The 27,431-nt window shown below is 40.2% G+C and overlaps 1 protein-coding gene across 1 annotated transcript in view; it reads left to right on the forward strand.

Moving 5' to 3' along the window:
• Nucleotides 1-1,570: 1,570 nt before the first annotated feature.
• Nucleotides 1,571-27,431, forward strand: part of SDAD1 (SDA1 domain containing 1) — a 31,970-nt gene continuing 6,109 nt past the window's right edge. Inside the window, exons 1-17 of the mRNA XM_081089662.1 lie at nucleotides 1,571-2,004; nucleotides 4,429-4,533; nucleotides 5,265-5,363; nucleotides 7,906-8,016; nucleotides 9,484-9,555; nucleotides 9,634-9,734; nucleotides 12,388-12,445; nucleotides 13,548-13,622; nucleotides 19,313-19,414; nucleotides 19,988-20,057; nucleotides 21,304-21,407; nucleotides 23,438-23,495; nucleotides 24,256-24,314; nucleotides 24,950-25,026; nucleotides 25,767-25,864; nucleotides 25,972-26,048; nucleotides 26,886-27,015. Coding sequence (XP_080945788.1) covers nucleotides 1,915-2,004; nucleotides 4,429-4,533; nucleotides 5,265-5,363; nucleotides 7,906-8,016; nucleotides 9,484-9,555; nucleotides 9,634-9,734; nucleotides 12,388-12,445; nucleotides 13,548-13,622; nucleotides 19,313-19,414; nucleotides 19,988-20,057; nucleotides 21,304-21,407; nucleotides 23,438-23,495; nucleotides 24,256-24,314; nucleotides 24,950-25,026; nucleotides 25,767-25,864; nucleotides 25,972-26,048; nucleotides 26,886-27,015 — 1,486 coding nt within the window. The 5' untranslated portion in view covers nucleotides 1,571-1,914. The remainder of the gene's footprint in view (nucleotides 2,005-4,428; nucleotides 4,534-5,264; nucleotides 5,364-7,905; nucleotides 8,017-9,483; nucleotides 9,556-9,633; nucleotides 9,735-12,387; nucleotides 12,446-13,547; nucleotides 13,623-19,312; nucleotides 19,415-19,987; nucleotides 20,058-21,303; nucleotides 21,408-23,437; nucleotides 23,496-24,255; nucleotides 24,315-24,949; nucleotides 25,027-25,766; nucleotides 25,865-25,971; nucleotides 26,049-26,885; nucleotides 27,016-27,431) is intronic.

Below are 27,431 nucleotides of genomic sequence, written 5' to 3' on the forward strand. Positions count from 1 at the left end.
TGACCCAACCATGAAATTATTTTCGTTGCTACTTCATAACTGTAATGTTGCTACTGTTATGAATTGTAATGTAAATATCTGATATGCAGGATGGTCTTAGGCGACCCTGTGAAAGGGTCGTTTGACCGCCAAAGGGGTCGCGACCCACAGGTTGAGAACCACTGCACTAGACTTTTTCAAGTCTTTGTACCTTTCTACAGGCTATTTTCTTTATTTAGAAAGCCTTCCTTCCCCTCCTGCAGAACAACTCATCTTTCGGGATTTCAATCAAATACTACCAAAAACTGTGAGACATTCTGATTCCTCGGCTGTTTGTCCTTTCTAATGCTTCCACTGAGCTATTATAAAAACACGTTTATTCACTTTAAATGTATTTATCTATTCATCTCCCTTATTAATCTGTGACTTTCTTGAGGGCAAATGCCCATGTTTTATTTATTTTTGTATTCCTAGCACCTACCTTAGTGCCTGACATATGGATTGTGACTAAAAGCTGTGACATAGCCTGAGTATTTTATTCACAAGTCACATTTTGGGGACTCAGGATGAATATGCATAGTACATAAGCTTATAATTTTGACAGGAATTTTAAATTAAATCTATGAATGGTTTTGCAAATAAAATATGGATTGCATACATTTCTTAACTACACAATACTCAATTCAGTGATTAATAACTAGAAGCCATTCTCCAAATGCAACTGAAAAACTAATCCTAGTTTGCACAGCGTTCTTGATTCTGTGTGTGCTCAGATGTGATTAGAGTTTGTGGTTTTGGCTCAGTCACAGATGACCTTGATAAGTTGGTGTTCTGTGAAATTGCTTATTTTAAGCAAGAGAACACCAAGTTCTCTATTAATGCCGAATTTATTACCAGGTGACAGCTGTCAGGCTACATTGTTTCTTTCTTATCTAGTTACAATCTTGACTGCCTGGATTGAAATCCCAGCTTCCTCACCAGCTGACTTTGGGCAGTTAACTTGTCTGAGGCTGTTTCCTCATCTATAAAGTGAAGATAATCATAGAACCTTCTTTAGAGGGCTATTCTGAGGATTAAATGAGTTGGTACACTTGAAATGCTGGAAACAGTGTCTGGCATAGGGTGAGTGATCAATTGTATTGTATTAACAGCACCCTATCGCATACATCCATTCTCTGTATACTTATTTTTGCACTGTGAGATTGTATAAATGTATTCTCTTGGGATTGCTGGGATCTGAATTTAAAGCCCTGGCTGAGGAGTACTGACAAATGTTCTAACAGTGGTTGACATTTCAGTACAAATTCATTTTCATTTTAAAGTAATCAATATACAACTTTTTATCCAGTCCACACCCTTTTCCCTTACCTGGGTCACGTTGAGATGAAACAACGCCAAACAAAACAAAATCGTATTAAAATTATACCGCCCCCCCCCACCCCGCCCCAATTTACGCCTCTCGTTGCTCTTTTATGCCCCTTTATAAAAATAAGCTAGTGCTATCTACTCCCCATGGGTATTTTTAGCTTCTAACTTTAGGCTGTGGGATTAAAACACCAAACAAACTAATAATCCTCATCTGTTTCCCAAGAGTGTGTCGGGACGATGAAATAAATTAACGTGTGTGGAAAAACAAAACAAAACTGCGTTTCATAATGTCTCAGAAACGATTGATAGTAGCAGCGGTTGGCCGAGGAATAAAAGTGTCGCAAAAGCCACCGCAGAGCGTGAAGGCCGTGAAGGTAATTTGACCCTCGGAGGCTCCCGTAGTCTAGCTCCTGGCTGCGCGTCCCACGTGCTGCTTCCGGTCCTACTGTGCTGCACGATTCCCGGCAGGATCTGGGACGGGTGGTAATTGCCATCGGTGTAGGGTGTTTTGTTTTTTTTTCTTTCTTTCTTCAAAACTGCCCGCCGTGGAGTTCGTCAGCAGCCAAAATGTCCAGCAGAAACAACAACAAACTGCCCAGCAACCTGCCGCAGTTACAGAACCTGATCAAGCGGGACCCGCCGGCCTACGTGGAGGAGGTGGGACTGCGCCGCGGCGACGCTAGAGGCCGAGGCGCGCCTGGTTGACACGAGTGGGGTTGGGGAGGCGTGGAGTGGAGTTGGGGATCCTGGCTGGCCGCGTGTGCTACCGTTAGGTTCTGGGGTCTGTCGGGAAGGGAGAAGGGGCTGGGAAAGGGACATGCCTTAAGGCGCGTGGTCCACCCCTTGGAACTCTGTCCCTTCGGATTTTTCTACCTGCTCCGTAGACCTTTAAATACCGCATTTTGCTTTAGGGAGACAGATGGCGCGCTTCCAGCCTCCAACTTCCATGTAGGTTCCTCTGCCTTGTCTTTTCAGAAACTCCTAACTTGAATTCATTGGTAACACTTGACGTGTCGTTTCTCAGGATGCGTGCGACCGACGTCTGTTTGCCCCGCGCTCTGCGGTGGGTTGTGTCAGGAAGGAGGCGAATCCTCACGTATAAGGGATAGACAGGGGCTTAGTCTAGTTTGTGAAATCAGGATTCAGTCGCATCGGAAGCGGGCATGACCTGGACGTCAGAATTTGCTTCGGGGAAAGATGAGGTTAAAAATTAGGTTAGGTTCAGATTGCGAGGGACTTTGTATGCTGATTTCATACAAATTGTGAACAATAAGGGTGTTTGAGCCAAGAAGCGACAAAATGAAAGTGGTGATTTTGGTACTGTATTAATTTGGCAGTTGTGTTCCTCAGGCACCCGTTTTCTGCGGGCGTTAATGAGAGATCTGCTAAGCATCTGCTGCCATTGTTTGTGCTGCTTCCTCACTAGATGGTGGTTTGTTCAATGGCTAACAGTTACTCATCTTTTGCCCTTCTCATTTTCCTCCTGCCCCAGCTTTTCACTTAGAAATGTTTAATTGAACGCTTTTTACCAAATAGCAGTTCCAGTGGTTTAGGTCACCAGTGTAGAAAGCCTTTCCAAGGAAAATAAAGAGTAAGAAACAAATACAAGAAATTAAGTAATAGGTGAGACGCTAACGATGTGTAAAGCTGTGTACACAACCATTGACAAAGTAATAGTTGTAGCTGTACAGTGCTGTGTTTAAGGACATTGTTTTCACAGCTAACTAATCCTGACCCTGCTGTTGACCAGTTGTGTTAGTTGGAAGCATTAATCACTGAGCCTTTTTAATATGTAAGAAAGACATAATTCTTACTTCAGAGAATTGCTCTTTCATTCACTTGGTGAATGCATATGCAAATCCACACATACTATACCTACTGTGTGTCAGTACAGTTCTAGGCACTGGGGATACAGTGATCAATAAGACAGATCTGAGAGTCTTCTTCTTGGACTTTTGTTCTAGATGGTAGACATACAGTGAGTGGTAAGGACTATGAAGAAAGTAAATTTGTATATGAATATGCCTTGATAGTGGTGGCTGGGCTGGGGTGGGATTGGGGAAGAAGAAGTGGGAAAAGAATCTTGCTGGAAGCACACTGAGTTCTGGGGTGCTCTCCTCACTCTTGCCAATGGCAGTAGGGAGTCAAGAGGAGATGGGGTCTTACCTGAAGCATGTAGGGGCTGCATGCTATCTGAAGTCCTATTCTTGGAGAAAGCTGAAGGCCTACCAGTTTTGTTGGGGAAATCAAGAGTTATGTTTTTTAACCATGCTAAGTTTAAAATGTCTGGTAGACATCCAAACAGAGACATCAGACAGTTAATTGGATATATGGATTTGGAGGTCACTAACCGTTTAGGGCTTGCAGTATTAAGAAATATTCATTCTCCTAGTGTCTGTCTGTCTCTTACTCTCTCACTCTCTGGTACACACACACTCAAAGCTGTGGTCTATGGATGAAGAATAGATACATGGAACTAATTGATGTCTGGTGTTTCAACATTCTTAAGTTGTTAAGATTAAACATAATTAAATGAGATAATGGACACAGTGAGCTTGGCATATAGCAAGTGATGAACAAATGGAAGCTATTATCATTATTTCTGTGTCTGTTGTTTTTGGCTGTTAATACATCCTATCTATAACTCCAGGGTAGAATCTAAATCGGTATTTAAAAGAAGAAGGGAATTTTGACTGGAGTGCTTCATGTACATAAGAAAAACATAATTTACATTTTCTGACATGGTGTTTTTCTGCTGATATAAGTGCTCTGTATGCGCAGACTATGTAGTAAGAGTCATTTAGATAGTAAATGTCAGAATAGGGCCAGAACCTGAGTTTTTGATGCTTGGCTTTACTGTTCTTTACACCACACCACCTAAATTTCTAACGATAAAGGAAAGGATCTTTAGATTACTGTGATGTACATAGTTTCCAACACTTATTTTTGGAAGTGCAGGTAAGGAAAGAGTTTCTGCATACTTTTGCCACATCATTTTCTCCATGTCACTAACCAAGACTTAAATATACTGAGCAAGTCATATAATAAAAGGTGGCCAACTTAAATTTTATTTTTCTACAGTTTCTACAGCAGTATAATCACTACAAATCCAATGTGGAGATTTTCCGATTACAACCAAATAAACCCAGCAAAGAACTGGCAGAGCTGGTGATGTTTATGGCACAGGTAAGAAGATAATTTCTGTGTAAAACAAAGACCAGTTATTGCACATAGTTTGCAGAATGTTTTTCCAGTAATATCCAACCTCATTCCATTCAGGAATGAAAGCTTCATTTAAAAAAAATTTTTCCCCCTTTTAAAAAAAATGTTTTTATTATTTTTTTAATTTTTATTTTTTTAATATATATTTTTATTGATTTCAGAGAGGAAGGGCTGAGGAAGAGAGAGAAAAGTATCAATGATGAGAGAAAATCATTGATCAGCTGCCTCCCACACACCCTACATGGGGGATCAGTCCCACAACCTGGGCATGTGCCCTGACTGGAAATCGAATGGTGATCTTCTGGTTCATAGGTCGAGGCTCAACCATTGAGCCAGCACGACCAGGCAGTTTTCCCTCTTTGCAAATTTACTTTCTCTGTGTGGTGAGTTGGAAGATTTTGCTAGAGCTTTTCACAGAACCATCAGAGCAAACTTTCAGACTGTTTGTTTTCTTCAAATTCATTATAAAATCAGATTCTAAATCATGTCACACATATTTTAATAAGACTAAGAGGAAATATGAAAGGAGTCAGAGAAATTTACCTGTAGAAGAAAAAGATATGGTTTGGAACCATCTACCTCTATGAAATAGCCTTTATTCCCCTTTTGCAGAATTTTGCAGAAAATCCGAAATATATGCACATGAATCATAGGAGAGAAAGACAGACTTCAGAAGAGTCTTTGTTTTGTTACAGATTGGCCACTGCTACCCGGAACATTTAAGTAACTTTCCTCAAGAGTTGAAAGATCTTCTTTCCTACAATCACACTGTCTTGGATCCAGATCTTCGAATGGTAGAGCCAGTATTTGGATTGATAACTTGTGCTGTGTTCATGTGTATTCTTATGTGTTTAAATGAAAATAACCTCTCGGCTAAACATCTTTCTAAATTGTGTAACAAAATGTGTCACCCCTTAAAATCCTTCTGTGGCTTCTTATTTAAACTTAGAATTAGATGCCCGATGCACAAAATTCATGCAAGGGCCTTGGCCCTAACCCCCGCCCGCCACTGCCACCACAGCCGGTGGCCTCTGTGCCTGCCTCCGCCAGGGGGGCCTCTGCCGCCTCTGCCTCAGCCCCCATCCGCTTCGGTTTTGTCTGGAAGGAAGGCTGTCCAGAAGGATGTCCAGTCTAATTAGCATATTATGCTTTTATTATTATAGATTATTATAGATAAAACTCAAATGCATTATCGTAGCCTGTAAGTTCTTACATGATCTGCTTCCTGCCTGTATGTGCATGTGTGTGTGAGTGTATAATCTCATTGTCTTTTCAATTATACTCTTCTTTCTGATCTTTCAGCATGCTAACCCTCCCAGGATGTTCTTTTCCCTCTTGAATAGGTGATGCCTTCTAGTCATTCAAATATCATATGCCTGAAGAACTTTAATTTCACCTTATGGCTTGTATAATGCTTAATTTAATAAATTTATCCATTAAATAGCCAGTTTGAACATTTAAATATTCTTACTCTCGTGGTTGACATTGGGTCCTGGCCAAGATCCCTTTACCAAGCCAGTGCATCCATTTCCCCGGCCTAATGGCCTCCAGTTGCCCGTTCTCTGGAGCATTGTTCTCAGCTAAATGGGAGGCCTAGTACCTGAGAGGTTGACCTTGCAGCTCACAGTTGGTACCTGACCAACCCAGTGCTATAAAAAACCCTGACCCTGTCCCTCAAGGTGGGTCCCACTCTCTGTTGCAGTTTGTACTTCAGGGCTTGTGATTTGACTAGAGCTAGTCTCAGCCAGGGACACATCCTTGCTCAGCTTTTCTCTGCCTTATTTTACTGCCCTACTTCCCTTCTAGACAAACCACTGTAATGAATTGGGCTCTACTTCTAGGGAACTCAGCCTTAGGCATTTTAAAATTGTATACATCAGCTTTCCAAACACCTTTATAGCAAGTAGAACTTACATAAATATTATGATTACAAAACATTGATATCTTATACAAAAATTTGTAAAAATGCTAAGTCTATGTTTAACTCTGTTTATACTTCTCTAAGATTTTATTAATTTGATTAGGTCCAAACAAAAAAGAATGTCATCTCAGACAAACCAAGATTGCAGGTTTAGGGTTTTCAACTGGTTAACCCTCAGGGTCATAGGACCTGATAGCACAGGAGGCTTCAAACTCCAACCATTAGTCAGAAGCCTTTTACTTAAGTCATGGAGCTTTTCAAGTTCCTCTGGGTTGTACAGACCTGAGATTTTGAGCATGGAGACTCAGTGTCTGTCCAAGTAATTAGGTTTTCTTTCTTTAAGTTTTGTGTGGCTAATAGTACCAAACCAAACTGGTCTGCAAGCATCCTATGTAATAAAAGGCTAATATGCAAATTGTCCCCTCGACTGAGAGTTCAACCAGGGGGCAAGGCCGGCCGGCCAACTGCCTGCGGTCCCTCCCCCCAGCCCCATTGGGATGGGCCAGCTGGACCCCATCAGTGCACGAATTTGTGCACCGGGCCTCTAGTTATTAAATAAACAAATGTATGTGTATGTTTCTTTATAGTATTTTATGATGACTAGTAGGTTTTTAAAACACTAATTAAAATTTTTCTTTGCTAAGAAACAAGGGATTGAATCTGTGTAATTAGCATTCCTTTTTAGAAGAATCATTTAGAACATACTGATGGATCCTCTTTTTACTTGGCTATTGTGATGGCCACCTTCAAACTGTCACCACCTGTCCGGTGGGAGCTTCTTCTTTCAGCAATAGCCCTGATTTTTTAAAGCATCCTTGCATTCTGGCAGAAATAGTTCCAAACCCTTTCTTACTGTTTGTCCTGCCCCAAGACTTAGAGTTAGTTATTTTCCAAGGATTATTTGTTCCATCCAATGGAGAAGAGAATTAGAGGAAAAATTTGAGTGATAAGGGTACTCATAAAAGTTGGTGGTAAGCAAGAGTACTGCAACTTTTGTTGTAGTACTAACAATACTTCAAAAGAATGCCTTGTAAGGTCACAAATTCAGATTGATTATTCCAGTTTAGTGTATGATGTTATTGTTGTTAACCCACCTTTCTTATCTTTGTGGATTCATTGATTACTGGGGTTTTGTCAGATGCTGACCTCCCTGTGTAAAGTAGCCACAATGTATCAATTATATATATTACCTTGTTTTACTTCCTTTGTGACATTTATTATCTGAGATACTCCTGTTTATGTGCTTCATGCTTCTTTGTCTGTCCTCTCTTCTGCTACACCCCCCAGTGTGTAAGGCCCATGAGGGCAGAGACTCTCTGTTCTGATGCCTGATTAATAGGCTCTTTTGTGATTTACATGCTCCATTTTCTTAACTTTATCATTATCTTATAGTATATTTTCTTTTCCTTCCTGAGACATTTTGCAAAGCTTTGATCTTGCTGAGAAATAAGAATCTCATCAATCCATCAAGTTTACTAGAACTGTTCTTTGAACTTCTGCGTTGCCATGATAAGCTTCTGCGAAAGGTAAAGAGCAAAATTGCTTTTTTCATATATCTCATTTTTCCTTGCAGTAACATAAAACTTGTAGAGTGAAGTCTTGATGCTTCACATTATTGGATATAGTTAAGAATAATTTTAATAGGAAAAAAATCGACCATTTTTTGCATGCAATATGGTGGTAATAGCTAAACATTTATTGAATGCTTACTTTTTGTTTCTACACTTGATCTTAGCCAAAAGGCCGAGAAGCAATGAATGCTTACTTTTTGTCAGGTACCATTCTCAGAGCTTTTTAGATATTTATTTGTTTACTCGGTTAATGATACAGGATTTATTAGTAGTAGTAGTGATAGTAGTAATAGTATTTTATAGATGAAAAGGCTGAGACAGAGTAACATGCCGAGAGTCACACAGATTCTGAGTGGTGGAGCAGGAATATAAACCCAGGCAGTCTGGCTCCAGAACCCAAGCCCTTTACACTATACTGACTAAATCAGAGCGTGGACTGAACACGCATAGCCATAACTGCCCCAACCTCAGCCCCCAAGAAACTCACTTTTTTTGTTATTACTGTTTTCCTATGACTTTGAATTTGCTTACATAAGTAAGATCAGAAGCTGAAGGTTTATAAAAAAGTTTAAGCAAAAAAAATTTAAGTTCACATTCATTAACTTAATAAATTTTTTCAAAGGGTTTAGAAACTGCCACCATTTGATGTTAACAATTGTACTTCTTGGTCTAACTTGTGGGATAAAAGTTGTTTATAGGAGCATGTTTTGGGCACCAATGATACTTGTTTTGCCAACATGATCTTGCATGGAGTTAGGGGCTCAGAAAACGGAGCAACTATAATTCATACACAATTCATCCATTTAAATGGACTATTCGGTGGTTTTTAGTATACTCACAGATTTTGCAAGTATCACAACAATCAATTTTAGAACATTTTTATCACCCTCAAAAGAAATCCCATTCCCATGAGCAATTATTCCCCATGCCCCCATCTCTCCCAATCCCTAGGCAACCACCCATATATTTTTGGTCTTTTTGATTTGCCTACTCTGGATATTTCATATAAATGGAATCAGACAGTATGTAGCTTTTTGTGTCTGGCTTCTTAGCATAATGTTTACAAGGTTTATCCATGTTGTAGCATATATTAGTATTTCTTCATTTTTTTTTTGTTGCCAAATACTATTCCATTGTATGATTATACCACATTCATAGGTTATTGGACATTTGGGTTGTTTTCACTTTTTGACTACTTAAGAGTGGAATTATTGAGTGATATGGTAACTCCATGATTAACCTTTTCAGGGCAGTTTTCCTTTTGCATTTTAGCTGTTGCTTTTTATTTTGTCTTTGGTCTCTTTTGTGATAAAATGTAAAGTAGATAATATTAAATCCTCTTGTACATTTGTACTTTTCTCCAAATTAAACAAAGTTTGAAATTTTGGTTAATATATATATGTTTTTGTTTCTTTTTCTCAGACTTTATACACGCATATTGTGACTGATATCAAGAATATAAATGCAAAACACAAGAACAATAAAGTGAATGTAGTAAGTATCCTTTTGTTTTCCATGTTGCAGGATTGTACCATCAGTGTATTAAGGCTTCTTTCTCCTCTTTTTCTTTAGGTGTTGCAGAATTTCATGTACACCATGCTGAGAGACAGCAATGCAACTGCAGCTAAGATATCCTTGGATGTGATGATTGAACTCTACAGAAGAAACATCTGGTAATATATATGTATTTGTCACTTGAGAAATAGAATCGTTTGTTCATGTGTAATTACTACAGAGCACATGCACAATTATTTTTCTTGATCTTGAGTAAGAATGGAAGTAAATATGCAGAGACAGCAACACTGGTTACCATTTGTTGAGCACACACACCTTATATTACACTAGGGATCCAGTGCACGAATTCATGCACCTTGAAAGGCACTCTAGGCTGCGAGGCTGCGGTGGGCACAGGGGCGGGTCTCAGCCCATCCTCCATGCCCCCGCCCAGCCTCCCACCGCGGTCCCGGTACTCTGTCTGCTGGCAGCCCCGCTCCCACTGCCTGACAGTGCTGGCCCTGCTCACACCTGCTGATGGCACAGAGCGATTGGGTGCGAGCAGCTGCTGCTGCCCCAATAGCTCCTCAGGAGGAGGGGGAAGTGGAAAAGCCCTCAAAGGTGATCAGGGCCGGCAGCTGCTGCTCACACCTGCTGATGGCGCAGAGCGATTGGGGCCGGCGCTGGTAGCGTGTGTGAGTGGCAACTCTGGTGCCAGCAGCGGGCGCAAGCGGGGCCGGCGCTGGCAGCAGGTGTAAGCGCCTAGCGGGACAGTGGTGCACGGGAACAAAGAATTTTCAGTAACCATCAGAGGCTCGCCCTGATGACAGTGACCAGCGCCCCACCTTGGTCTGGCATCCCCACTCATCTGCTCCACCATCCCACCGTAGCCAACACCCACCATGTTCTGCATGCGCCCTCCTGGTGGTCAGCACATGTCATAGCAACTGGTTGTTTGGTTGTTCCGCCATTCAGTCTATTTGCATATTAGGGTTATATATATATAGATTGTTCTCCCTTCAGAACAAAGTAATGCAGCTTATCTGGAATTATTCACATTTGATAAGTATTGACACTAAAGTTCATAGAGTTTAATTTTAGTAACTAATAAAGGACAGAGCTAAAATTCAAACCCAGATCTGTCTTGACTCTGAAATCTGTGCTCTTTCTTCTTTGCCACTCTGGCAATTTTCAAGTCAATTTATCCTATTTTTATAAAATGTCATGTTTTATGAACTTTGGTTTATTGATAGAGTGCCTCCAACTCATGTGTTTTGCTTTTCTTATTTATTTACTTACTATAAAAGTAGTAATATTCATTGCAACAGAAAATTTGAAGAAGCCAGAAAAGTCTTTTTAAAACATTATTGATAGTCTCACCACCCAGAGACAATCACTATTAATAATTTGTAATTCCTCCTGCCTTTTCTTTAGCATGAATTTTTACTGTTAGAATTTTGCTACATTAATAGTTTTTTATTTGTTTCACTTCTCTTCAATGGGCTCCCATTCCATTGAAGTTTTCCTAAGGGCATCTTTTTGTGTGTGTGTGTTTTTTTGTTTGTTTTTTTAGAGAGGAAGGGGAAGAGAGAGAAGCATCGATTTGTTGTTTCACTTTTTATGCTTTCATTAGTTGATTCTTGTATGTCAAGCATGTCAAACTCAAAGGCTAACCTGGGCCAAATAAACAAGGTTTAAGTTTATGTGAGCTGCAAAAAAAAACAAAAGCTTCAATTTTCATAGAAATGTAGGTTTATTTCAGTAGAGACATGCTAAATACAAAGGGCTGAAATAAATGAGTAATTGTTAACATAAAATAATAGAACATTTTAATAAAAATTAATTTTCTCTTGAACATTAACTTACCAGACATTGAATAACTGCACAGATTAATAAGCGTAATGCAAATAAACCTATTTTTCTTGTTCGCTGAAAGTGAAATATTTCCTGTTGCACACACCAAACAAGTCAGTCCAAGACTAATGACGTGGCAGTCAGCTGCTAAAATATTCGCTGCTAGAATTAGTGGAGAGAAATGGTGCGCCTGTGCATAAGGTGCGTAAGGGAAGTGAATGCAACGCGATTATAGTAATCAGTCATTAGAGAACGTTGTAGTTCGTTATTAATAATTATGTATAACAGCAGTGATGGCGAACCTTGAGCTCGGCGTGTCAGCATTTTAAAAAACCCTAACTTAACTCTGGTGCCATGTCACATATAGAAATTTTTTGATATTTGCAACCATAGTAAAACAAAGATTTGTATTTTTGATATTTATTTTATATATTTAAATGCCATTTAACAAAGAAAAATCAACCAAAAAAATGAGTTCACGTGTCACCTCTGACACGCATGTCAGGTTCGCCATCACTGTATAACAGGATATTGTAAAAATTAAGTTACGGAATTTTTATTAAATGTTTCTTACATACCGTTATATTGGCTGGGCTGCAAAAATATGCACTGTGGGCCACATGCGGCCTGCCGGCCATGAGTTTGACATGCTTATTGTATGTGCCCTGCTCAGGGATCAAATTCGCAATCTTGGTGTATCGGGATATTGCTCAAACCAACTGAGCTACCCAGCCAGGGCCATGAGTGCGTCTTAATGACTGCATAATTTTCTGAAGTAAGACTGAGCTTAAGTTTAATTAGTATTAAATTAAGTAATCAAACTGTGGTTGACTAGCAACTTATGACTTTTTAAAATTATTATAGCTATGAATTCTGACAAGTCAGAAATGTTTATTATATTATTTATTTTGTACCTTTGTGCTGTCAAATACAATAGAATGAAAACTTACTTTATAACATTCATTTGTCTTTCCCCAGGAACGATGCCAAAACTGTCAATGTTATAACAACTGCGTGTTTCTCTAAGGTCACCAAGGTGAGCACCTGTGTGGCTGTGTGAAGGCACTGTTTGTGAGTGGTCTGCTTCTCCATAGAGAGTAAACGAGAATGGTATACGAGGAAGAGGGAGTATGTAGTTCATTTTACTGGTGCTCTGTGTATACGCCATTTCCTGCTTCATCAACCTGTGCTTTAGAAGAGTCAAAATTATCATGAAGGTCCCCCCCCCCCCATTTTTTTTTCTTTTAATATATTTTTATTGATTTCAGAGAGGAAGGGAGAGGGCGAGAGAGATAGAAACATCAATGATGAGAGAGAATCATTGATTGGCTGCTTCCCGCAAGCCCCCCATTGGGGATTGAGCCCACAACCTGGGCATGTTCCCTTGATCGGAATCGAACCTGGGACCTTTCAGTTCACAGGCCAACGCTCTTTCCATGGAGCCAAACTGGCTAAGGCTCCCCCTTTTTATTGAAATTATTGGGATGACACTGATTAATAAAATTATAATGGTTTCAGGTGCACAATTCTACATATGAGTGTTGTAAAATGCTGTGTATTAAACAGTAGTGTTGATTTTATGTTTTTACTATAATGTTGACTATTTTATTGGGCTCAGACACAGATGAATGATAATTAAGGATATGTTTGACTTTCTATTAAAAGGACTGTAATGTCACTTTTTTGTAGGGGGGAAGTAGGAATTCTTTTTTTTATTGATTTTTTTATTTTTAGTGAGAGAGAGAGAAACATTGATTTGTTGTTCCTCTTATTATGCATTCATTGGTTGATTCTTGTATGTGCCCTGACCAAGAATCAAACCCACAACTGTTATGTATCAGGATGAGGCTCTAACCAACTGATCTACCAAGCCATGGCATGGAAATTCTTGACAGTCTACTTGAACGATAACTATGTAGAGCCTAGATATTTTTATCTAAGATTTTTTTAAATTACATATTTTTTAGGACAAGTAATGTTATAAAAGCATTATGTTTTAATTGAGAAAATTAGCTCAAATCCCATTTTTAATTTTTTCTTTAGATCCTTTTGTGTACACTTATATAAAGAGTAGACAGAAGTATTTATTCTTTGTTGTATGGTGGGATGAGTAATTTTTTGTTCTGATTGATCTTTAGATATTAGTTGCTGCTTTAACATTCTTCCTTGGGAAAGATGAAGAGGAAAAACAAGACAGCGACTCAGAATCGGAGGTTAGTTTAACCATAAATGCTTCTGAATTTTACAGCTTATGAGATTTCATTATTGCTTTCAGGGTAAATGGCAAAATCCATAACTGCTTACATTAGAAAGGAACTTACTTGTTACATTTATCCTTTATTGAGTTCTGCCATGTGGAGATTTTATAGTTTAGAATTTGTCACTTAAGTTTAGTAAGATTGGTTAAGTAACTAATAAAACTTAGATTTATTCACCCTTGTTATTAGTTCTAAAGCAGTTACTATACCTCACTATATAAACTTAGAATGAAAATTGCTGCCAACACATTTTTTTTTAAATATATTTTATTGATTTTTCACAGAGAGGAAGGGAGAGAGATAGAGAGTTAGAAACATCGATGAGAGAAAAACATTGATCAGCTGGCTCCTGCACACTCCCCACTGGGGACATACCCGCAACCGAGGCACATGCCCTTGACCGGAATCAAACCTGGGACCCTTGAGTCTGCAGGCTGACGCTCTATCCACTGAGCCAAACCAGTTAGGGCGATGCTGCCAACACATTTTTGAGGTGAGTATCGACATCATAGAAGTTCAAAGTGGGGGAATGGAGAGGAGTAATATCATGGCATCTTTAAAAGGAAAAATCAAGATATATTATATGAAATTTTGTTAATTAAAAAATACTTTTAATTGAATTTAAAAGGAGAAAAATTTCCCTTCCTATTTTAGCATTTTTATAAGAATACTGGAATCCTATATAATAAAAGGCTAACATGCAAATTGTCCCCTTGGGAGTTTGACCAACTGGGAATTCAACCACTCACTATGATGTGCACTGACCACCGGGAGCAGCACGGAAGGAAGGAAGGAAGGAAGGAAGGAAGGAAGGAAGGAAGGAGAGGGGAGGGGAGGGGGGAGGGGGAGGGGGGAAGGAAGGAAGGAAGGAAGGCCCCTATCATCCCTGATCATGGGCCTCTAGTCTATATACATAAAACGCTAATATGCAGTGTCTGACCATTTGCTATGATGCCCACTGACCACCAGGGGGCAGCTCAACACAGGAGCTTCCATGATGCACACAGAGAAACCTGGTGCCCACAAAGCAACACTTGGCTTCCCCCAAGTGGGACACAGGCCCTGCCACCACCCTGGAGTGACACCCCACCAAATCGCAGCCAATGCTGCCGAGACTCTGTGGCACAAAATGCGGCCCACAGCCCAAACCAGTCCGGAAACGGTAGCTGTGGGCGCTGGGTAACGACGTCATATAGCATGCCTGGCTTACTCTCCCTAGCCTCTTTGCGTTTTTTCAGCCCAGGAACGCGCCTTGCCTTATAGCCAGGTGCAAACATTTCACAATTTAACCAAATGTTTGTGAAGGGTTTTCATGTGCCTCATCTCATTTGATCCTCACAGAAGTCCTGGAGTAGGTAGATAGGAGACTTGGTGGAATCCTATTTTATTTTCATTAACTGGAAAATGGAGATTTAGAAAGTTTAGAAACTTGACACAACTGAAAAGAAGTAAGAAATGGTGGACCTTGAAAATGACTTCAGGTTTTCTCACTGCACAGAATATAGTCAAACACTGCTACAGTTAAATATTTTACCCTTTGTTCTCCCTGTGTGATCTACAATAATAATCTGCTTTATGTTGACATTTACTGCTGTGTTACTGACAATTACCTGAAAGAGAAGTTGGGGTGCTTCACTGGGCTGGAAAAAGTTTAGCTACATCAGAAAGCAGGTCTAATTAAGCAAGTTTATTCTGTACATATAAAACACTAAGCTGACTTGCACATGCACGATACATATAAAGCTCTCGCTGGCGCCAGTTGTATGTGTGTGTTTTGATCTGTTATTGTTGATCGTGAATTTGGTTGACACTTCTATTATAGAGAAAGGGTGAATAGCAATATTAAAATATTTCTTCTAATTAATTTTCTTTCAATGTGTACAAATCTGTGCACTGGGACACTAGTATATAATAATATTTTGTAATTCATTTTATCTTATTAAATGGTGTATGAGTAATACACTTTTATTGTAAAAAGTTCCAGATACTATAGATAAAATAGAAATTTGCTTGACCCTGTGTTATTTCCACTTCCTCATCCCTTCTTCACAGATAACCATTTTGTTTTCCCTTGCAGTTATATATGTAGGTGTGTATATGATTGTCTTATATGCACAGTAGGTTTTTATTTTCTTATTTTATTTTTAACTAGAGGCCCAGTGCACAAAAATTTGTGCACTCGGTGGGGATGGGGGGGTCCCTCAGCCCGGCCTGTGCCCTCTCGCAGTCTGGGACCCCTCAGGAGATAACGACCTGCTGGCTTAGGCCTGCTCCTGGGTGGCAGAGGGTAGGCCCAATCCCTAGGTGCAGCCCCTGGTCGGGCTCAGAGCAGGGCTGATTGGGGAGTTGGGGCGCCTTCCCCTGTCATGCACAGAGCAGGGCATATTGGGAGGTTGCGATGCCACCCTCAGTCACTCTCAGGGTAGGGCTGATTGGGGGGTTGGGGCACCGCCCCCTGTCACACTCAAGGCAGGGTCGATGTGGAGGTTGCAGCGCCACCCCCTGTCACGCACAGAGCAGGCCCCATCAGGGGGGTTGGGGCTCCGTACCCTGTCATGCACAGAGCAGGGTCAATCAAGGGGTTGGGGAGCTCCCCCCTGTCATGCACAGAGCACGGCCGATAGGGGAGTTGGGGCACCGCCCCCTGTCACACTCAGGGCAGGGTGCATCAAGGAGTTGGGGCGCCGCCCTCTATCACCCACAGAGCAGGGCCGATCAGGGGGTTGGGGCGCCGCCACTGTCACACTCAGGGCAGGGCCGATGGGGAGGTTATGGCTCTACCCCATCACACACAGAGCAGGGCCCGTGGTGGGGGGGGGGGGGTTGGGGTGCCTCCCTCTATCACCCACAGAGCAGGGCCGATCAGGTGGTTGGGGCGCCGCCACTCTCACACTCAGGGCAGGGCCGATCAGGGTGTTGAAGCGCTGCACCCTGTCACACACAGCCGCAGGGCGATCAGGGGGTTCGAGAGCTCCCCCCTATCAGGCACAGAGCAGGGCTGATCAGGGTGTTGGGGTGCCTTCCGCTGTCAGGAACAGAGCAGGGCGGATAGGGAGGTTGTGGCCCCGCCCCCTGTCACACACAGAGCCGCAGGGCGATCAGGGGGTTTGGGTGCTGCCCCCTGTCACGCTGATCCCAGTGCCGGGAGGCCTTTCGGCTCCACTGATCCCGGTGCTGGGAGGCATATTACCCTTTTACTATATAGGATAGAGGCCTGGTGCATGGGTGGGGCTGGCTGGTTTGCCCTGAAGGGTGTCCTGGATCAGGGTGGGGGTCCCCACTGGGGTGCCTGGCCAGCCTGGGTGTGGGGATGATGGCTGTTTGCAGCTGGTCACACACCCTTCAGGGTGGGGGTCCCCACTGGGGTGCCTGGCCAGTCTGGGTGAGGGGCTGAGGGCTATTTTCAGGCCGACTGAAGCTCCCAACTGCTCCTTTTTTTCTTTTTTCTTTTTTTATTCTGGGCCAGCTTTAGCTCTGGCTCCAGCTCTGAGGCTTCTGCTGCTGAAAGAAGGTATCTGGTTTGTTTCGGTTCTATAATCGAAACAATGTATAACTCCAGCTCTAAGATCCCGGCCTCGCTGAAAGCAGGTTTCTGGGGTTTTGTTTAGCTTCTATATTTGTTACAGTGTTTCTTAAACTGCAGGCTCAGAGGCCGGCAAAGCAGGCGGGGGAACGTTGGTTTCCTCTGCCACTGAAGCAAGCAAGCCTCATGTTAGTTTCAAGCTGCCTGGCTGCCGGCTGCCATCTTGGCTGGCAGTTAATTTGCATACCTCGCTGATTAGCCAATGGGAAGGGTAGCGGTCGTACTCCAATTACCATGTTTCTCTTTTATTAGATAGGATATTTTTTATTGATTTCAGAGAGGAAGGGAGAGGAATACAGAGATAGAAGCATCAATGATGAGAATCATTGATTGCCTGCCTCCTATACACCCCACACTGGGGACTGAGCCCGCAATCCAGGCATGTGCCCTGACCGGGAATGGAACCGTGACCTCTTGGTTCATAGGTTGATGCTCAACCACAGAGCTATGCCAGCCAAGCCACAGTAGGTTTTTAAAATATGTAAATAATACACATATTATACTGTAGATTGCTTTCTTTGTGTCAATATATACTTACCAATTCATTTAGAGCTTATTCTGTTAGTAAATGTAAATCTGCCCTATGCTTTTTAAAAAAAATTGTTGACACTATTACAGAGGTCCAACATTTACCCCTCCCCTTTGCCTGTTCCACCCAGCCCCCGCCTCCCCGTCCCTCTGGCTATCACCATACTGTTGTCTATGTCTGTGGGTTATGCATCTATGTTCTTTTGCTATCTCTTCAACCTTCTTTCCAGTCCCCCCACCTCCACCTCCACCCCCTTCTCCTCTGGCCTTTGTCAGTCTGTTCCATGTATCCATTCCTCTGTTTCTATTTTGTTCCTCTCTGCCATATGCTTTTACCCTACATGTCATATTTCTGAATATAAATGGATTATAGTTAAAAATTTTCCTGTTCATAAATACTTGTTTCCAGTTTGTTTTTCAAATTAGAGGAAAGTTGCAGTCAATATATTATACTTTAATAAAAATTAAAAGGAAAATTAAAAAAGAAGGATCTCTTATGCTTTGAGACATCATAGAGGGACCTGGAGAGTATTATGCTAAGTGAAATAAGTCAAAGAAAGACAAGTATCACATGATCTCATTCATATGTGGAATCTAATGAACAAAATAAACTGATGAACAAAATAGATCCAGAGACATAGAAGCATGAAACAGACTGATGAATCTCAGAGGGAATGCAGGGGTGGGTGGGGAGAGATTAACCAAAAAATTGCCAAAACCGGTTTGGCTCAGTGGATGGAGCGTCGGCCTGCGGACTGAAGGGTCCCAGGTTCGATTCCGGTCAAGGGCATGTGCCTGGGTTGCGGGCACATCCCCGGTGGGAGATGTGCAGGAGGCAGCTGATCGATGTTTCTCTCTCATCAATGTTTCTCACTCTCTGTCTCTCTCCCTTCCTCTCTGTGAAAAATCAATAAAATATATTTTTAAAAAAATTATATGCATATATGCATAACCCATGGACACACACAGTAGTGTGATGAAGTCTGGGCAGGGGAGAGGTACTGGGTGGAGGAGGTCAATGGGGAAAAAGAGGGACATCTGTAATACTTCCAACAATAAAGATAAATTTTAAAAATATTGATATTTTTAAAAAAAGAAAATACAAAGGTAAAAATCAATGCTGCAGTCAAAGTCTTTGTTTATGCCTGTTTGTGCACATGGGAAAATATTTTTTATTGACTTTTAGAAATCCTGTTCTTTTTTTTTATTGATTTTTTACAGAGAGGAAGAGAGAGGGATAGAGAGTTAGAAACATCGATGAGAGAGAAACATCGATCAGCTGCCTCCCGCACACCTCCTACTGGGGATGTGCCCGCAACCAAGGTACATGCCCTTGGCCGGAATCCAACCTGGGACCCTTCAGTCCACAGGCTGACGCTCTGTCCACTGAGCCAAACCCGTTAGGGCTCCTGTTCATTTTTAATGGCTGTGTTCAAAGAGTGTAAGTGTGAAGAAGTGGTTGAAAGGATTACTCTTAGCTTCTATGCAGACTTTCCTTATTTACAGTTTTACAAAGTAGGTGTTTTTTTTTTAGGATGAAGGACCAACAGCAAGAGACCTGCTAGTGCAGTATGCCACAGGGAAGAAAAGCTCCAAGCACAAGAAGAGGTTGGAAAAGGCTATGAAAGTGCTCAAGGTGAGATTTGTACCTGTGAAATGAGGGTAGGAATCATTAGAATGTAGAAAAGGTTTTTAGCAAAAGCTTTTAAGAATTTAAAATAAAGCACATTTCTAAAAGACTTATAGAAGAAATGTGTAATGAGTTTTTAAGCACTAATTTTGGGATGAATTTAATTTTCAGCTCTAGCAAAATCTGTGACTTGAATAAATTAGATTAAATTTACTTTTCACTTCTGATTGAGATGATCTATATTAGGATCTCTTTGGTAGGCATATCTTCTCAGAAGAGTACATGAATAAAATACATTTTATATTTTGTAATGATTATTCTGAAAATCATTAATTTGGCCCTTATGTGGTTAATTTTTATATTGCCAAATTCCTTTAAGTTTTACTAGTGAATCTTAAAAGACAAAAACCATCTATACTCTTGTTATGAAAGAAAGGTTTTTGGAACAAAAATTTTTGTCTTCTTTTTAAACTGTGTGGTGGACTTGATCACAGCTTTTAGCACATTAGCACATTTAACCCCAAGGGCCTCATTACTGTAATTCAGAAGGTAAATGTTTTTTCTTTCCCTTTGTTTCAGAAACAAAAGAAGAAGAAAAAACCAGAGGTGTTTAACTTTTCAGCTATTCACTTGATTCATGATCCTCAAGGTACTATAATTATGACTTTGCAATTTCTTATTGGCTTGATCTCTGCCTAGTTAGTTTCCTACCTTCAGAGTTACCAGGGAATATAAGATCCCTGGGGCTTAATAGACAATCAGTAAATACTTACTTGTTACTAGTTGGTGGTAGCTGTTACTAGTTTATGTTCTGAAACAGTGATTCTCAGTCATAGCAAAATAAGAAAAACATGAAAGAACAGCTCTCTCTAAAATTTTTATTTTAACAACACAATAATGGTAGGACAACATTGTGCTTGACTAAGTGAAAAACTGATAATCTTTTGTCCTTTTTTTAAAGAAAAAACAAAAAACTGGTCTGTGGAAACCAAAAGTTTGAGAAACCATATTCTAGAACACCAGTTCTCAAACTGGAATGCAAATTGGACTCACTTAGAGAATTTGTAAACTATACTGGTGCTTGGGTCCTGTTATCCCCAGAGACTGATTAGTTGGTATTGGGTGCAGTTGGACATTGGGGCTTTTATTTTTATTTTTTTATTGGTATTGATTTCATAGAGGAAGGGAGAAGGAGAGAGAGAGACAGAAACATCAATGATGAGAGAGAATCATTGATCAGTTGCCTCCTACACACCCCACACTGGGGATTGAACCGGCAACCTGGGCATATGCCCTGACCAGGAATCACACCATGATCTCCTGGTGCATAGGCTGATGCTCAACCACTGAGCCACACTGGCTGGGCGACATTCGGGCTTTTAAATGCTCTGTACAGTAGTGCTTGCTGGCCCCTCCTCTAGGTCAGTGTTTCTCAAACTTTAAGGTGCATATAGAATCACCTGGGGATCCTGTTAAAGTGCAGATTGACTCAGTAGGTCTGGCTTGGGACCTGAGATTCTGTATTTCTGCAAAAGTACCGTGTGGACCAGCTGCTGGTGGTCTGTGGACCACATGTTGAGAAACTGAAGTTGAAGAACAACTGTTAAATGGAGCACCTATTAAACAGTCACTCAGCATGTTGATGCTAAAAACCTTGAGCATCCTTAAGACCTAACTTGCGGCATTATTGAAGCTGTATTGACCCGTGTGCGAATCTTTTCCCCTTCTGTCATACTGCTGTCATACTGCTGTTTATACCATCCTGGTTCAACAGAGTGATTTCAGGTACAGCCATACCAGAGTCGCCGATCTAACTCCTGCCTTTCTCTACATGTGTAAGGTAATGTTGTACAGACCATGGACCCATAGTGTACTTTTCTGATACTTTCTTTTAGATTTTGCAGAAAAACTACTAAAGCAGCTAGAGAGCTCTAAGGAGAGGTTTGAAGTGAAGATGATGCTCATGAACCTCATTTCCAGATTGGTGGGAATTCACGAGGTTTGAATTACATTGTTTCTCTTGGTGGATATTGGAAATAGAATTATTTTTGCTAAAAGAAAGCCTCTAAAGTAGTAGAGTGGCTTAATTTTATCCCCCAAATCATTTAAATTTATACAATTTAGAGAAGAATAAAATCTTTTACTCTGAAAATACTATTTTTATAATTTTTTTTTATATATATTTTATTGATTTTTTACAGAGAGGAAGGGAGAGAGATAGAGAGTTAGAAACGTCGATGAGAGAGAAACATCGATCAGCTGCCTCCTGCACATCTCCCACTGGGGACGTGCCCGCAACCCAGGTATATGCCCTTGACCGGAATTGAACCTGGGACCCTTCAGTCCGCAAGCCGACGCTCTATCCACTGAGCCAAACCGGTTTTGGCGTATTTTTATAATTTTTTTTCTTATTAGTAAGTATGAATGTTAAATTGTATATATATTTATGGACAGACATTTTGTGTTCTATTTTTCTTTTTTTTTTTTTTTTTTTTTTTAATATATTTTATTGACTTTTTACAGAGAGGAAGGGAGAGAGAGAGAGAGTTAGAAACATCGATGAGAGATAAACATCGATCAGCTGCCTCCTGCACATCCCCCGCTGGGGATATGCCCGCAACCCAGGTACATGCCCTTGACCGGAATCGAACCTGGGACCTTTCAGTCCGCAGGCCGACGCTCTATCCACTGAGCCAAACCGGTTTCGGCTATTTTTCTTATTTAACTTTGTTTCACATATATTTTTCTGAGCCAACACAACCTACATATTTTTATTGCCTATTACTACATTTCACAGTTTATTCCTTCATAGCTTTCCTAAGTTCCAGACCCCTCTAGTAGGAGATTGTCATGTTTGCAAAGCTGAATTCTGTGCTCATTTATTTTATATTAAATTAGACTGCAAGAGCTCCTTGGTGATATAATGTATATATATTTGTATATACATATGGAAACTTCACACACACTCTTGGACCAAATGGCATTGTAGAAGAGATTCCCAAAAATTTAGGCCGTGAAGAAATGACCATTGAGGTTGTTCCCCATCGTTTTGCTCTTGTGACTAGTGCTGCTATTCTGAAAATCATTGAATAGGTTGCTTTCTTCAAAAAAAAATTTTTAATTAAAAAAGTAAAACAGGTTTGGCTTATTTACTGAAAATTAAACAGTATAGACATAGATCAACTTAAAAATGAAAGCACTCATTCTCTTTCTCTAAGAAAAACAACACTTTAGTGAACAAATTGCCTTTTCTCTATGGTCTACAGATCAAAGGCAGGATCACCAAGTCAATTCTTGATATATTTGTGTGGTAATTTTATGTCCAACCTGAATTTGAGCTTGATAACCAAAAGCGACTTGTAATTTAAGCATGGTTGATGGAAATGATACAGAGTTTCACAACTGACTACAATTGGACATCCATCTTTATATTGAACCCAAACCTTCCCTGTTACTTTGGCCATGGTTTTATTCTGTGGCTAAAATAGAAAAAATTAATTTATTTTCACATAATGAACTTTGATAAAGACTAGTCCATCTCCAAATTTCCTTTTCTTAAAGTTAAAAATTGCAACTGCTTGCCCTGGCCGGTGTGGCTCAGTTGGTTGGAGCATTGTCCTATACCCCAAAAGGCGGCAGGTTCAACTTCCAGTCAGGGCACATACCCAGGTTGTTGGTTCAACCCCAGATGGGAGGCAACCAATGCATGTTTGTCACATCGATGTTTTTCTCCCTCCTTCTCTCTCTCCCCCTCTCCCTTTCTCTAAAATCAGTTTTAAAAATGGCAATTGCTTTAATAACTGGCCCCATGTCACCTTGATTAGGTATACTCCAGAGTGGTAGTGTTTTTTCTCTAAAATAGAGCTCTGGTATTTAATAATAAAACCAGAATTGTGGTGTTTTGGGTGATCAGATTATACTAGATGCTATTTAGATTTGAACTTAGTGATATAATTGGGTTTGGAAAAGTGAACTTATAGTTTAGCTTTAGTTACAGAAATTTTAAAGTTTGCGTTTTTCCCCCCACAGCTTTTTCTTTTCAACTTCTATCCCTTTGTGCAAAGGTTTCTGCAGCCCCACCAAAGAGGTAAGCCGCCCACTCATATGTTCCTTTGGTCATCTAGGTCATCTAGGGGTTAAAATAACCATCCAGAATTTTTTCTTCTGTAATTTGTAAAGATAAAGAGTTAGGAGTGAGATGTGTTGTTTCAGAGAAGGGGAGAGAAACTCATGTTTTCTTTCCAGAATCTTCCCTGGGTTAATTGTTCTGCTCATCAACTTTAAAAAACAATTATGGGTGGTGGGGGTGGAAAGACCAATAAATTGGTTTCTCAAAGCAAGTCTTTTTTTAAAGTAGTCCTTCATCTGCAGTTTTGCTTTTATAGCTTCAGTTACCCAAGGTCCAAAAAAAAAAAAAAAAAATTTAAATGGAAAATTCCAGAAATAAACAGTTCATAAGTTTATATTGCACACCATTTTGAATAGCTCCTTCAAAAGTGTAACATTAGCACAATATAGCCAATTTCTTCCTTGAAACTTAGGGTGGTCACAAGGGAATAAAGTAGTCAGATCCTATATATGTCCAGGTGAAAATAAGAGTTTTAAGGAAAGAGGAAGCAAAATAAGGACAGTAGGGAGTGCTGGGGCAGGTTTATTTTAGATTATTTGATTAGAAAAGACATTTTGATAAGGCAGCAGTTGAGTGGGTGCTTGAAGGAAGCAAGGGGGTGGAGTGTTCATGTGGAGTAAGCAGCAGCATTAGGGCCAGAATGTCCTTGCCATGTTTGCTATAGTTCAGAGAACAGCAGTAAACCAACTATGACCTTTCTAACCTCTTACATTTTTAGAAGTAACAAAGATCCTTCTGTTTGCTGCACAAGCATCTCATCACCTAGTACCCCCAGAGGTGAGAAGTCTTAAACCTTACTTCTGTCTGGATCTAGTGCATCGCAGTGTTACCATTAAGTATATCATGTGGCTTTTCCCACAGGGATTACTGTCCCTCCCACCCTTATTTATTTATTTATTTATTTATTGAGTAGAAGCGACTTTAACTCTTAGGGAGATATATACAGAAGTTTACTTACAGAAACTGAAAAAAAATTTACTATAGGAAGTAAACTGTTTTGAACAAGTTGTTGAGAATTCTTATTTTAATTGCCAAGTTTTATGATGGGAGGTCAAGAATATGAGTAAGTTTGTCCTTACTTTTGGTTAAATGTGATTACTTTTCAAAGCTGATAATGCCTTTCTTTGATTTAAACAGTATTGGGATTGGATTATCCTGGGTCAAAGCAATTTCTTTAATCCATATTGAAAACTAACCTTAAAGGAGAGCAAAATTTAATCTGAAGTTCGCCACAGAGACGAAAACCCAAAGTGGAGTATTTTTATCTGTCTTCCTCAGTCTTAATTCCGTCACACTCCCAAACTGGAGGTGGAATGCTGTTTCCTACTGTGAATAATCTGTTGTGCTTCATCCTCAAATATTTGGGTAGGTGCAGATATCTTACCAGCACTCTTCTTTTATTCCCAATTCAGGTCATTCAATCCTTGCTCATGACTGTGGCCAACAATTTTGTTACCGACAAGAACTCTGGGGAAGTCATGACAGTAGGGTATGTAGAATGTGGCTGGAGGCACTGGATGTTTTTAATGTACTAGGTTAGCTTTACATGACCAGGATGGAAGTTTCAGCTGGGAGTGTGGCCTCAAAATATACTTTAGTCTTCTCAGGAGGCTTCATATTTTTACTTTATTGGTCAGAATTTTGAGAAGGGAGTCAGAGAAAAGATATTTGTCTTTCTAATCAACACTTTGTTTTTTTACTAGCTTCACTTTTTCAAATGAATGATTGTTTGGCGATCAGCATTTTTCTCCTGTCTCTACCCTGAATTCATATCTTCCCCTGGAACAAATGATGTATTGCTGAATCACTCCTTAATTCCTAGACAGTACAGTAGCCCTTAGTTATCTGTCCTGATAACTAAGCAGTATGTTGAGAGCTACTTTTTATGGACTTATTGCTAGGATAACAGCTCTAAAGACCTTTAGCTTTTCTTATTTGACCTAGTCCCGTTTCCCCTTAGAGTTAGCGAGTGAATGCTACCATTATTTACTTTGTAAAGAAGATACTATTTCTTATACCACTGGTAGGGGAAATGGTAGTAAGCTCTCTGGAACAAAGCCCTCTAAGGCTGCCCACTCTCACATTCTCTCCTGGGTTGCAGTTTTAGAGACCTAAGCTCTATAAGACCCAACTTCTTCTATCCCTTTTTAGTCTTTTTAGGACACCTTCTTAAATTGAACCATATGAAATTGCTTTTTGGGTTCTTTTAAATGTTTTTTCCTTTTCTAGAATTAATGCTATAAAGGAGATAACAGCTCGATGTCCTCTAGCCATGACTGAAGAACTTCTCCAAGACCTGGCTCAGTATAAAACACACAAAGATAAGAGTAAGTTGCATGTTAGTCTCTGTAGACCAAAGAATATAGGATGATTCATTTTTATCTCAAAAGACACTTAGCTCTGGAGTTTCTAAATTAAAGGTATTATTTTACAGATGTAATGATGTCTGCTAGAACTTTGATTCAGCTCTTCCGAACACTGAATCCTCAGATGTTACAGAAGAAATTCCGGGTAGGTGAAGTGTGCATATGTTGATCTAAAGGGTATGGTCTCAGAAGGTGAGAGTGATCCTACAGTTTGAGTTTAAGTGTTTGTGAAGCTTACTTACATTATGAGTATTGGTGATATGCCTGGTTTATTCTTTAAGCTCAGAATACAATTGATTGAATACCATTGCCTTAAATATTTGATGACAACTGAGTCTTATAGATCAGTCAGGCTGTTTAATCATTAATCTATTGGAATCCCAAAGATTAATCAGTAGCTGATGCCAGTATTGAATGGGCAATCCCCAGACAGATACCACCTCTTTGGAGTTGCAAGGGAAGAGAGATGGGTGTATGTGACAGAAAAAGAGATGGTGATCTCAAGACTTAAAGAATCAGAACGGAGCCCTGGCCAGTGTTGCTAAGTGGTTAGAGCATCGGCCTGCGGGTCTTGGGTCTGATTCTGGTCAAGCTTGCGGACCTGGTTGCAGGTTTGATCCTGTCCTCGGTCAGGGTGTATGCAGGAGGCAACCAATCAATCTATGTCTCTTTCTCACATTGATGTCTCTCTCCCCATCTCTCTCTCTTTCTCAACAACAACAACAAAAAAGGAATCCTAATGGATATTCTCTAATAACTTCCAGTTTCCTGATCTGGATCAGAAGAGAGCGGGAAAATAGTGGACAGAGTTCTCACTGGGAAATTTACATTGACCCAAGGCATATGTGGATTGATCTTTGTCATTTGATTACTTCATTTTTGTGTGATTCTCCCTTCTAAATTCATAATCCTAGGAAATCCTTTTCATGAATAATGATTTACAATCTAAGAACCATATTAAAAACAATTTCCTTTCCTTTAGGGTAAGCCTACAGAGGCCTCTGTAGAAGCAAGAGTACAAGAATATGGAGAACTAGATGCTAAAGATTACATCCCAGGAGCAGAAATTCTAGAAATTGAAAAAGGAGAAGAGAATGTGGAAAACGATGAAGGTTCATTTTTATTTCACCATTATTTGGGATATAGTCACTCCTATATCTGTATTGACCTTGAAATCTTTACGCTATTGAACATTCAGCAGTGACTTTATGCCAGGCACTGTTACAAGCCTTGGGGATCAAATGGGCATGGTTCCTGCTATTAGGGAACTTAAAATCGAGTGTAGATGTCTTTTCATGTTCTTCAGGGTGGCAGCCCCTTACCAATGGTATGCTTGTCACTTGGGAAAGATAATGGTTTTATGTTTGTTGCCTGGAAAAAAAAATGATGAGGTATTTATTAGTCCTTAGCAATCTTCCAAAATTCTCCTGTTGAAAAAGGCTTGTTGAATTTGTTGAAGAATGCTTGAGAATCTCCATTCTGGCTCCATTCTGACTTTCTTATATTGGTTGCTAAAGTCCTATCTTTT

Source organism: Myotis nattereri (genome assembly GCF_964212035.1).
Source record: "Myotis nattereri genome assembly, chromosome: 1".
NCBI classification, from domain to species: Eukaryota; Metazoa; Chordata; class Mammalia; order Chiroptera; family Vespertilionidae; genus Myotis; species Myotis nattereri.